Source organism: Glossina fuscipes, unplaced genomic scaffold (assembly GCF_014805625.2).
Source record: "Glossina fuscipes isolate IAEA_lab_2018 unplaced genomic scaffold, Yale_Gfus_2 0, whole genome shotgun sequence".
NCBI classification, from domain to species: Eukaryota; Metazoa; Arthropoda; class Insecta; order Diptera; family Glossinidae; genus Glossina; species Glossina fuscipes.
The window spans coordinates 44,147,576-44,161,258 of NW_023998414.1; the positions used below are offsets into that span (position 1 = coordinate 44,147,576).

General features: G+C 33.8%; 1 protein-coding gene across 9 annotated transcripts in view; it reads right to left on the minus strand.

Moving 5' to 3' along the window:
- Positions 1–13,683, minus strand: part of LOC119637842 (voltage-dependent T-type calcium channel subunit alpha-1H) — a 139,918-nt gene that overhangs the window by 71,287 nt on the left and 54,948 nt on the right. For 8 of the 9 annotated variants that reach the window (XM_038034287.1, XM_038034234.1, XM_038034277.1 and 5 more), the window contains exon 3: positions 1,790–3,154. In XM_038034287.1, coding sequence (XP_037890215.1) covers positions 1,790–2,838 — 1,049 coding nt within the window. In that variant the 5' untranslated portion in view covers positions 2,839–3,154. The remainder of the gene's footprint in view (positions 1–1,789; positions 3,155–13,683) is intronic. The other variant, XM_038034214.1, reaches the window with a different exon arrangement.

Here is a 13,683-nt window from a genome sequence, read left to right on the forward strand (position 1 = left end):
GCACGCTTTTAGATTTCTGCATGGAAAGCAGCTTTCGGGCAAATACATTGTATGCATTGATGAAAATAAATACAAGAAAAAGTCTGCGTCCAGATTTATTCAGTTTGTTGCCATTGGCTTAATGTGTATATATATATATTTTTTTTAATATGACCAATAACTCAAGGGATGTCTCCTATTCATGTAACATGGTGTCGGTGAGGAAGAAGTAAAGAATGGGGGAAAAAGAGAAAAGATAGCCGCAGCTTGATGGATGCATGCCAAATTGGTAAATGTTATACCTTAATGGACTGAGCACTCACTTAAAACGAAACTCAACTCTATCGTATTGAGGTTTGTATTCGCGGATACTGACTTAGTACTTTTATGGATATGATAGATGAGCTATTTAGAAAAGGAAAGCCGATGTGACAATATGAAGTCGAGCAAGATATTCTCATGATCTCTTACTAACCACAACCGTTGTGTTACAATGTTCACCTAAACAAAGTAATAATATCCAATTAGCTCTTTTACACTTCATCAAAGTGAAGGCTTCCATTACAGGATGATTTGTTCTTTTTTTAGAAGTAGATTAGAGAACAACAACGGCACTCCTTAAAAAAGAATTATTTATTTATAAAATTTCAGGAATATAATCAGGGCTCTCGATCCACATGTAGACTGGTCGATAGGTAACGAAGAACGGATTAAGCATAGAGCCAATCTGGTTGCGGCAGTACGGAAGGGACATAGTATTTGCTAAATTCAAAGAGAGCTACGCTTTTGATGCAATTGTAAGATCAGTGCGCTTTGCAAGCTTTAAATCGGAGCTGGGATGGTGGCAATTAAGGCCATTATACTTTGCAATTCAATCGAATCAATAGATAACGTGCTAAAATACTTGAAAGAATTGGTTAGATCGATGAACACGTTTGGATAAAATCAAAAAATTGCGCTCTTATAAGATCTACAAGGAGGATCTACAAGAAAGTTTGCGCATGTGACGTACAGAATGACAAAATTCAAATCTCAACCACTTGGTTGAGAAAGAAGAAAGAAAAAATAATACATCGTTCACAAATATAGCGTGTCAAAGTTAAGGTGTTAGACGGATCGAAGGTCAGATCATACAAGTTTCGTCCAGGGTGAAAGATTGAACAAAATTTTTAAAGATTATGAGCGACATTTTAATTAAAAACTTAGTTAAAACCAATAAATAATTAATAAATAAAGTAAGCAGATTGTTAAGCCAATCAAAACCCTTATCAATCATCATATCTGTTTTCAATTCTTGATTAAACAATAATTTTTCAAAAATGTGTTGACGAACGAAAAACAAAGAATCTTCAAATATTCGTTGTTCCGAACTTTTGCGTTACTCATCATTGGCTCATATTAAATGAGAGCAGAGGTGTCTGCACTTGATATTGTATGTACGTAGTATTGTATTTATTATACATATATTTATGTATTTTTCAAGAACTTTCTCTTTGAAATGAAACTAAGGAATAGTGGCCAAAATTTCAAGTTCTCTCTAAATTTTTGAGAATTATAAAAAGAATCAAATTGATAGATCAATGAGTGGATAACCGTAATAAAAATTTACTCCGGTGCACGACTAAATCAATTAAATTGACTGTATCGATGATTATAAACATCATCGGGCTTATTATGCATATATATATGTTTTAGAGAGAGGAGCCAATTGTGAATTGTTATGTGAAATTAATTGTTGTTGTTGTTTATATAAATAAAAAAAGATGATACTTTTCTTTCTTAAGAAATGTTTGTTTTTAAAAAAGGATATGGATTCGTGATGAGTCTTAGACACCAATTCCTTGGCCTGGTATCCTGGGTTAAGTATTTCAGAGCGATCGCAGGGAAGCCAGGATAAGGCAGATTCGGCTCGCCAGAAGATGTCGACGATTCACCATCGTCCGAACTACAGGAACCATTGCAACTCGAAGGCGACGACGTGCCAGTGGCTGTGGAAGAATCTGAAGATATCTGTCTAGACTCATCCTGTAAACTCGACCGCCTCGTTCTGCGCCGCCTTTGGCGTGTATTACCAATATTTTGTGATGGTGACACGCGTAACTCTTCGCTATTTGAATGATGTTCAGATTTCTTACTTTCTGTCCCCGTCTCCTTTTGAGAATTCCCAGATTGTTGGCGGGTAAGTGATGATCGACGCGAGCGTTTTCTCGTTGCACTGCTAGGTCGCTGATTAGTAGTTGTGGTATTTGTTGAAGTTGTCGTTATAGTAGTAGGTCCTTGACTTGCGGCGGAGCTATTGTTTGACTCTATCTTATTACTAGTAGGATATTTTTCAACAGTTGTTATTGTTGTTGCTGCTGCTGATGTTGCGGCAGCTGTTTCAATTATTTGTTTGGCACTTGAGGAACTAAGTTTCCGATGGCTGGGGACATCGTTGTTGTTACCTTTCCGCAACCATTGCTCGTTATTTTTATTTACCACTACCGTTAGCGGATCGTCATTGGAATGCATTCTACAGTTGATAGGATTATCGCCATTAGAGTGATGTTTTAGTTTTGATGATGCTTGAACACTGTTACGGTGTCCATTGCTGGCGCTATTGCTAATCTTAAACGGTAACAAACCCGATTCCGAATCTTTTTTGTGCATATCTCCCCACCCTCTTCCTCCCTGTCCTCTTCCAAGTCGGCCATAATCATTACGATAGGATTGCAAAGTTTGATTCTCTAAATGCTTTACCGCCAATGAACGGATGTCAATAGTTTGACAATTATCACTGATAAATTGCTTTACTGGTAAACCAGTTGTGGACAATTTTCTAGAATTTTCATTTTGCTCCTGCTTGGAGGAATTCAACATTTTACGAGCAACCTGTCTTCTTCCGTTCAACAATCTTTCCGTCTTCCTTTACTAATTAACATTTGATTTTTTCCACTTCAATTACGTCTTATCCTTTAAAACAGATTTTTTGTTTAAGCAAATTTTTTTTTTCCTTGATGCAAAATTGCTTCTATAATTTACCAGCTGTTGTTATTCTCCGCCCTCATGCACTTTGCACCCGCAGCACCGTTCGCACCAAATGTCATTTGGTGACTTCTGTTGCTCTCAAAGTAAATCGCAATATGTGCATTTTTTTCTTCACCACTCTTTTCGACCAAGTTCTCGGAAACAATATCTGAAACCGAAGGAAATGGAAACAAAATTATAATCAAGCAATTTTTCTTGCAGAAAGAAAACAAATATATAGGTCACTTACAAATATACATAGATATTAAATGAGATCATGTTCAAGAGTGACGACGATAAACGAGGAAAGGTATTTATTCGTTATGATGAAAAAATATTAACCGCTATTGGCAGTTTCTTGTATAAGTGAATAAAAAAGATGAAAAAGACAAGTTCCAAGCGAAGTAGGCACAAAATTTTGACATTACTTTACCCGTAAAAAATGCAAACATTTTTCAAACTTTTAAATATAAAAAAAAAAAATTTTGTTATATAAAACACAGAACAAATCAAATCTCTGAATGCTTTGGCTTAAAAAAAAAAAAAAAAAATATATAGGCTTCTTTTCTCTTTTGAGTAACCAAAACATCCTTTGTCATAATGTCCTTGCTTATATTTTCCGTAATAAAAACTTTCTTTTTTATTTTTTTTATCCTTGAATTAATGAGGAATAATGAAAATTCTTTGTCATAAAAATTTCCCTTATTCCGTAGTCTATTGAAGATTAACCAAAAATTCAATATAACTTTCCAGTCTAGTCGGCGAAGGCTAATATTATATCTGAAACAGGTTGAAAAAAATACGTCATCCACATTGGTCCTCAAATGTTAATTTTACTCGAGTTCAAAAAACATTTACGCAAACTTTCAACTCGAGGTACGCTCGGAGTGATAAGTTATCGATAAATTATTTCGAGCCCGTCGAGTATTTTCGTTATAGTGCCGATGAGCAAGAGCGGCGAAGACTACATTTTTTGCACATTTGAGCATTTCCTCCCTGTAAGTGATCGCCAACAGTCATGTTTCATAGTATCACAATAGTCAAAAAAATGTTACATAATGTATACCCTGAGAAAAGATGCTTTTTCATCTGCTTCTAGGCGTTAACATTGTGCGCGGTATATGTCTAATACTCTATAAGTTATTCAATGTTCTTTCATTTAACGTAAGATTATTATAATAATGCTTTGAATTGTTGGTCTTTGGTTTGCCTTGGTTTTATTTTTTTTTTTATATTTTCTTTTCCTTTTTAAAAAATTTTTGTTATTTTTTTCTCTTTTTTCTTCTCTATTTTGCCCTTTTAATCTAATTCTATGAACAGCAAGGCCCGCTTAGCCATTTTACCATTGTATTAGTGTACCAAGAGCTATTATTTTATAAATATATAATTTTAAATAGTTAAAGATTAAATAAAAATAATTAAAATAATGATGATTAAAATATATAATATAATTCAGGTTAAGCGATCTCTCTTCACATACAACCCCGACTTAAAAATTCGACTCACTACTTCAACTTTGTACGAACGATCTAGCTCGGCGAATCTGTTAAGTTTTCCCGCTTACTGCTATTTTCTCTTTTCTTTATTTGCGATTTCGAACACAGACGCTTTGTCCGGTCAGTGTTGTCAACTATTTATCTTATTATCCCCATCCCCCTCATAATATATATATATGTATATATATATATACGTGTATAATATAACAATAACATGTTCATTTGTTATAAAGGCAAAGTAATGATAGAAGAGTTACTACATCGTCTTTTTATGCGCCCTTCGAGGGGCTATATGTATTGCTAATCATCGTAAATGCTTGGAACGATTCGATCATGTCCATTCGTCTCTCTGCTGTTTTCCTTGTTGTCGTTGTTTTTACCAAGTGAAAACCTTCTTAGTTGATGGGAATAATCCAAGTTCACGAATAAGCATAATCACACACATACCAAAACTAGGTCCACCGTACACAGTGAAAGTGCAATTTAGCGTCAATTAGTGATGTCAACGTAAAGTCCGCCCTAAACTCTTCTTAAGGCCAAAATAAAGACTGTTAATATTGATCCGAGTTCCTAAGTTGAATATAACTTTCTTACTCAATACAAATAATTAATTATTAATACATAAGTCCAAAGATTACAGTTTGGTAACATCGATCATTACATTTTTTACGCAATTTCGGAAAGAGGTCGTCACCATTAGTCACCATTATATATATGGAGATTGACTAAATTCAACCCCCTCTTAATTTTCGAACGAGCGCATGTCTTTGTAATAAATTTTATTGAAATATCGCAAAAATTGGTTAAACAAATACTTGAATAGATATCGAGCACATAGACCAGGAAACGGACTTGAAAGTTTAGAAGTCGTTTTTGAATCGAGTGATGCGCTAAAAGGTGAGTCAATCTTACGGTAAGTTGTTCTGGTTGTTGCCTACATCCGCTCCTCTCACAAATGCTGTAACGTGTACAAACTATGGAAATTGTTATAATGAATTGTCGAATGTCAACTGTAGAGCAAAAAGTAAGTCATATAAGAAAGCTTTGGACAAATCTTTGGCATAATATATCCTCCGCAACAAGCGCACACGTTTTCAAGCCTTTATTCAAATGTGAAATCAATGTGTGCTATCTCTGGACGGCAGGTGCCATTAAAAATATATACAATAATTTAATAAATGGAAATACTAATAACTCAATAAAGTGTCAATAATGATGATAATTATTGCAATTTATAAATCTTTACTTACGTCAGTACGTATAATTAAAAAGAAAAAAGAGAAAGGGAAAGGAGTTTCATCTAAGTGAAGAAACTAGTTTGGAAAACCGAAACGAAACCTAATTAAATCAAAACAAAGTTTGCTCTCAACGGAGAGTAACGGTTAGAATTTTTTATACACAGATGGCTAAAAATCGTCCGGGCTGCCACCAGCTTGTGCCGTGGTAGATGCTTCGTCTCTATCACTAATTTCGCGAAAGTGCTTCAATTTTCACAACCGAAGCCAGAGCTATCTGTCACGCTGCAAACTTTTCCCATAAGAACAAACTCAAAACCGTCATTGTTACTGTTTTAAAGGCTATACGTAATCCTTCGACTTTGCAATTAAGGAATGTCATTGCAACAGCCGCCGAAAAAATTAAAATGCTTTGGGTACGGCGGCATATCGGCTTCTGCCTCCAAATATGACTGATGTCATGGAAAAGTTGGATCTTAAAAGATAGATTTGAAGAAAAGTTAAAGAGAAAATTATAGAAGCCAATCTACAATACCATCATCAGCACTACTCTTCTATTAACCCTCAATTAATTCCACGAGAATTCGCTCGGCCATACAATTGCAACTCACCAATGGATGGATCTTAAAAAAGTCTTCCTTCCCAATCTGCAATTGTGGACAAATTTTCACTATAAAGCTCTGTGACAGCCTTAATTTTTCCTAGGCTAGAAGTATTGCATTTGGAGCTACTAATCCTATGGACATGCTAAACTCAGATACAGAACCGAATATCAATACAATATATTGTTTTATTAAAACTATTGCGATAGGTACTTTTATAAATTAGAGCCGATAGCTTGTGTTGCTCAATGTCTTTTTCTTTTAATCTAAGAATTCATTTCATTTGTTTAAAATTATAATGATAATTATAATAACAATGATAATATTTTAAACAAATAATAGTAATAATATTTATTTATTTTAATTTTTTTAAAACTAACTGCATGATAATAATTTATTTCATTTAAAAGCGAACGGAGTCGGTCAAGCTAAAGGCAGCAAAACATTCGAACATACCCAGAGAGACACAAACGCACAATATTTGTAAAAATTTTCTGCGTCTTCACGCCATTCGTTATTGTTTTGCTTATTGAACGAAATTTACCAAAGACATGCAGACCGCCCCGAGGAATGATCTGTATTGGAACTTGCGAGGGAATATGTTTACATATTTTCCTTACTCAGCTGGTCATTAATGTATTTCCAATTTTTTTAAATATTTTATTTCGTTTGTTGTTTGTGCGTAATGTCAAAATCAATTAAGTAATGATTTCTATTTCAGAGTTATAATAATTTCTATTCTATAAACTCTTTCAGAGTTTCTTAACGGAAGACGGCATCGTATCGCTGGTAAATTTCTCGAAGTTGCAAGATTTGAGATGAAATAGTTAAACCTTGAAGATATAGTATTACTTTCTTTTCATCACTGCAGCCATTTAATCATTCTATAACAATGTGATGAAGGAATAAACGATTTCCAAAAAACCTGTAAAGGAAAAAGCTCATAATGTTGTTTTATTAAAATTCAAACGCATTTTTCTTATCAATTTTATTATTAAACAAATTATGAATTTTTGCTCAATCGACGCTTTTGCGAATATTTTACTAAAATCATGATGAAGAATATCTGCTGTGCTACTGGATAAATAAGTGAGTCAAGTGGTGTCCACAGGTCTTTTTTGAATTTAATGTTACACCAGTCACGTAATTTTAGGGACGCGGCCGAGTACAAGTGACATGAAGCTAAGCTCTCTGAATTTTTACCGAAGTAGATGATGGGGTGATGCCTTGATATATGCGACGATTTTTTTCCTATTGTTCAATTCTGACGTTTTATCCCAATTCCGCGTCTTAATGGCATTAATTATCGACCGTCGAAAGTGGAATTAATCGCCTTGGCGAATCGGAGCAACTGGCGACGCACAAATCCTTTCCAATTTTATCAAAAACAAAAGATTACCTTTTGTGATCTAAATCCAGGCTCGCGGCTCGGTGGTGCAGCATGCTGGTGATTCTGATAAAGCGTTTTCATCATAAACACCGCGGGCTTTTTACAACACCGCGAAACATTACCGCGTGGAATCACCTTCGACCAAGTTAACAATAATGCAAAAATGCTTTTTTCTTCGTTATCTCTGGAGTTTCACATCTAATGTTGGTTCTATTAGGGCTCGATAATGCCAATGTTAAACAGTAAAGTTACGTACGTGTAACATTTTCTGTTGGGACAAAATTTCCGAAGGTTTTTCATGATCTATGGCTACTTTGTATGAAAATGATCTCAATCTTACTCGACTAAAATAAACTAAATACATTCGATGTTCTACATATTCAATTCGCTCGAAACGTAGGACTTTCCTTTTCTTTCTGTTTTTCTCTAATTTCTCGCTATTTCTTTTAAATAAACAAATCGATATACATGTTCAGACAATTATGAAATATTGCTTTTTTCTTTTGATAAATACTTTTAGTAACGTCACTGTTGACAGGATTTCAAGTGGTTTGTTTTCGTCTTTTTGTGGCCTGCTATATGCACATGCACCCCGAACACATCCACTTGAGTACAATTTAATTCTGTATTTATATAGAAATTATGTGCGATTCGTTTCCCCTCTTCACATTTCCGCTCTCTCCGTGGCGAGGCGTGTATTAAAGTTTATTAAAAATATTCTTATATAGCCTTGATGAAAGGCTTTTATTCCTCTCTTTTCCCGTTTAACCGACTTAATCGCCTTTTAAAACAAACAATAAATATGTTTATTATGAGGGGGTTTTTGATTATTTATATATACATATAAATATATATAGATTGATTATTTATATATAGAGTGAGAGAGAGAGAGAGAATAAAAAAACGGAGAAAAGTGAAAATCAGCCCAGTATTCTTGATGATATATCTAACATCACACACACACACGCACGTTCACACTCAAATATAGTAGAAATTGCAAACACTTTTCAACCGTAAACGTTTTATGTCATAAAATATCATCGATTTCTTATTCAGTATTCGTTTCTTGAATTCATGAATTCACATTTTCACCTAAACTTTGATGATAATAATAATAATAATGATGATGGCATTGATAACAAAAAATATTAATCCATTAAATCAGTCATTAGGGCGTTGCATGAAAATTTCGAATATTTCTACAATTTCCTTTCCTGTAACTTTTCATAGCATATATTTCTTCTCTCTTGATTCATTATTTCTTATTGTAGAAATTTAAGAAATTCATTTCTATTTATTATCCAAATTTCAATTTACATCGTATGCAATAATATCATCATTTAGAATGATCGAGAATGTATGCAAACGTTTTATACAAGATTTTGCAAGTGTTTATAACACTTATATTCTAAAAATTAAAGAAACGTTTTACTGTCTTTCTCCCCTATAAATTTTCGCGAAAGATTTTTGCTCAGTTAACTTACGACTCGTAATGTTACGGTCCAATAATAGTACTTTTAATTTGCAATTAAAACATAATGAACATCCTTCTGCCCATGTCTATTGCACCTTTGGACTTTTTTGTCATCTTCCTCGAACAATTTGTATAATTCATGGCATGCCGTTATTTTTCATCTCCATCATCATCTGTCATTATCTCGCTCTGTATGCATTTCAATGCTAATAAAAGAATATTTTATATTTTTCTTCTTTTTTCTTTATTCGCAACTTTCTTCAGTAATTAAAAAAAAGTGCAACAACAAAATGTGAACAGTAACTTGATTAAAAATTTGTTTCATACTTGCGTAATTAAAGGAAACTAATAAAAACAATGTCATTAATACATTGTTAGCATTGTCATTATTATCATCATCATTATCATCATCATGGTTGTTATTATTATTATTGTCATCATCGTGATTATCCTTTTGAAGACATGAGAATTTCAATTTTAAGTTTCATTTTATTTACCAGATTTTCTTCTTTTTTTATACCTTACACCACTTGTGCTACAGGGCATATTAAGTTGGTGCGGACGTATGTAACATGCAGAAGGGCTTAAGATAGACTCATATTTTATTATGCCGATCAATTCAGATTACTATTCTGCCTGTCTGTCCGTCTGTCCGTGTGATGTTTGTCCATGTAAATATGTGTTCAAACTACAGATCGCAAGTTTTGAGTTTTGTGAGATATTACGATGAAATTTGGTACACTGACGTATTTTGTCCCCAGGACGAACACTATTGAGAATGGCTCGGATCGATCCACATTTTCGACCATTCCCCATATAGGGTCTGTTCTATTCTGAAAAGTGGTTGTATGGAACAAAATTATAATTTTCAAATTTTTTCGGCAAAAGTGACTAAGTAGTAATATTTCGGCACTCTAAATTGGTATTTGAAAACTGTGGACCGGTTGGGGCAATCTTTGAATCCCCTCTCACATAGTGAAAACTTAAGTTCATCCGACCAAAAGGGATAATTTTCAATGCTTGATGATGAAAATTATATCATAATAGTAATTTAATTAATATTTTTTGGATCCTACCACATGTAGGCGTTTTCACGAAAATTGATCCTTTGTAGAGCAGGAAAGTCGAAGTTTTAATATGTGCTGATGAAAATTGATCCATACAAAATGAGTCATATAAAAATAAAAATTGTGTTAGAAACAATGTCGTGTAGGGTATTGTCCCACTATAATGTTCTTATTTGTTTTTAAACTTAATTAAAAAAGAAAAAAGAGAAAAATGAAAGAATATTACATAAACGGGCATCTGTTTAAGTAAAGACGACGACATTCGCTTAAACTTTTTCATAGATGTTGTTTAAAACATTAAACAAGAATAGATACTAAATTGTTTTTAATTATTCGCGATAAGGGTGAATGCGAAAAAAAAGAACACTTTATTTTGAAACTGTTTGACTTTCTTGTCCCTTCAGCATTGTTGCATTATATCCATTCGTCATAAATGAAAATTTCCAAAAATTTTTACAAAATCCATATTTAAATTTTACTTTTCATAAACAACTTCATCCGTTTCTGCGCGAGACTTCTCTTCGGTCCTGCCTCGGTGGAAAACTTTCCTCTATCATCATCAGCATTTCATCCATTGTTAGCAGTAACAAGCTCAGAACAACAATTGTAAAACTTTCTTACAAATTTTCAGTTTTATTCTGCTTTTAATGACGTTAAGCTATTAAATCGAAACTTTGTGCAGAGAATCAGAGATAAGCAAGATTGCATCATTGCAGCGAAATAGTTTTTAAGTAAATACGTAAATAATTTCTTGAAAATCACTTTGATCGAATTTCCCAGAATAATTTCACAAATCGCAATTAAACCACTTATTATATAAGTTGATTAAATGGAAACGTGCACAAACCTTGGCATAATATATAAAAAAGCAAGACAAGGGCGTGATGAGACTTTCTTTTTTATTTATTTTTGGAAATAAATTAAATTTCTAATATAAATATTTATATGCGTTTTAAGGCCGACCATGAAAAATCGAAGCAGACCATTTATAATAAGCAAAGTATCAGACGATTGTATAAGTTCGCTGCATTGAAAGGCCTGTGTTCGGTTTCACTCAAGTAAATGGATTAATGCTCTGACGGATTCCTCCTTGGATGGAGAAACAGAAAGTGCAGCTGTGTGTAAGTGTTGTACTATGTAAATTTCAAAAAGATGTGAATATGAGAATTGGTTCTGTTCTCTGGGCCATTGCAGTCAGGTTTGACCATTTTTCCCACCGTTTCGCATATAACGTCTTATTTTGAAAAGTCGCTATGTGGGTAACGGTAGTATGGTGTAGGATATTTTATGGTAGGTCGCGGCCCATTGTAGTCTTTACTTGTTCAAATGTTGGAAACAATTTTTCAGAACATATAACTTATGCATATTTTTAAGAAAATTGAAAAGCGATTGCTTAACGCAAACGCATTAAAATCTTTTCATTTCAATCTGTTAAAGATGTAAGAAAGTTGGTGTCGCTTCTCATTCCCCCTAAATAGATATAAATTTCAATTTATTATATACTTAAATGTGCTATTTTTTAAGCTTTAAGATGATTCTTCACGCAAAATATTCTCACCTGTCTTGCAAATGTTGGATGATTACGAAAACAAGAGAAGAGTAGGCAAGAGGAATGAATATCTTACACCTATTTACATATATATAGATTCTCATACGCCATACGCACAACAGTCAACGCATTTGTTATAAAATACTTATGTGTGCATTTCTCTAACACTCGTATTATATTTCTGAGTATGACAACGTAGCTGCTGATGTTTCTCAGGTAAGTGCTGTTAAGAATAAAGTCACATAAACATCTATATAATAAAAGTTCATGACAAATTTACCAATTTTTATGCGTGCATATCTGAACGAACGTGGCAGAGCATTTTCAGAGCATACTTCCAACGCATTTTATAAAAAAAAAAAATATATGCTTCGTACGCACGTGTCACTAGTTTGTGTTCCATTGACTCATAAATTATGTTATCGTCACGGTAACTGCTTCATTCATTTGTTGTTCACTCATTTAGTCAGTTGGTCAGTCCGAACAACGCGAATGCTTTAAAAGCTTAATATTACTTTATATTTTTACGACTAAAATCTTATTTTCCTCAAGCTATCCCTAAAAAGTTTTTTGTATTGGCCATTAAAAGACAACTCAACCTCAAAATTAACGGCAAAAAGGAGTTGAAAGCTTCAAGTTCTTTTGTAATTGCACGTGACCGGAATTTGAATATTATTTAAATGACATAAATATAAGGCAAATACTTTCGGTAGCAGCGCAATTGAAATGTATACAGACATTTATGGATAATCGCTCTCTGCTACAGGCCCACATACTATTTCATTTCAATGAAAAATATTGAGGCAGATAGTGATATGCAAAGCAAAAAAAAAAAACTTTCTAGATCAGTATGAGATTTTTGCTCGGTGTGGGCCACTCAGGTCCCTTTTACCTTATTGTCTACTTTCTCACATGACCGCAGTGAAAGACAGAGTAAGGTTTATGAAGGAAATGAATTCATGGAAATGATGGAGATAGACCTTTGACCTTTCATATTCATCGGTTTATTAGGACTGTATCATCGCAGTAAATATCTTTTCCGCATTGCAGGTCTATTTTTGATTTCATAATAAACTGAAATTTATGAAACTTTTGAAACTCTTTCAATCTGTCTAGCTGCTGGGATCCGTTCATTATTAGATCTCCGTAGATATTCGTACGCACCAATTAACTAATCAATCAAGCGAAAAATTAGCAACTTTTATATAGCATAACGTTAAGGCGGTTTAGTTACAGATCCCTAGGCGTGGCACATATGCCATGACCAAACTGATACACCCCGAGTACTTAAGAGTGAATGTGAATGAAAAAAAATTGTCGCAGACACAAAGTTAACCAGTTTGTATACGTTTAGAGAAGAGAAGAAAAAACTTTAATCAGCATTTGTATAGCGAACGAGTGTATCGCTTGGCCTTGCACTCGTTTACAAAACATTACATAGTTTCTTTCTTTATTTCTATTCTCTCTTTTGTGATGCCGTTTTCTCCTGCTTACTGCAGCGGCTGCTACTGCTTCGCCTTCAAATGTTTTAAATGAAAACCGTTCACAGCACATTCATTCACCTTTACCTTGAATTAACGAACACCCGGTGCTACCCATCAGCTGCCACCTTCACTACATATTACTAATGACTTATGGCGGGCTCTTTGACAAGTTTTTCACATCAACCGTAACGTTCATTCAGCCAAAACTAAGCATTATATGGGACACACTTGTACACATACACCAGCGAATATGTATGTGTGTGTGTGTGTGTGTGTGTGAGTGAGTGTGTGTGTGTGTGTGTTTTTTTTTTGTTTTGCTCTGTGAGCTGGAGGTAGAAAATCTTCAAAAGATACTGTGTGTGTGTGTGTGTGTGTGTGTGTGTGTGTGTGTGTGTGTGTGT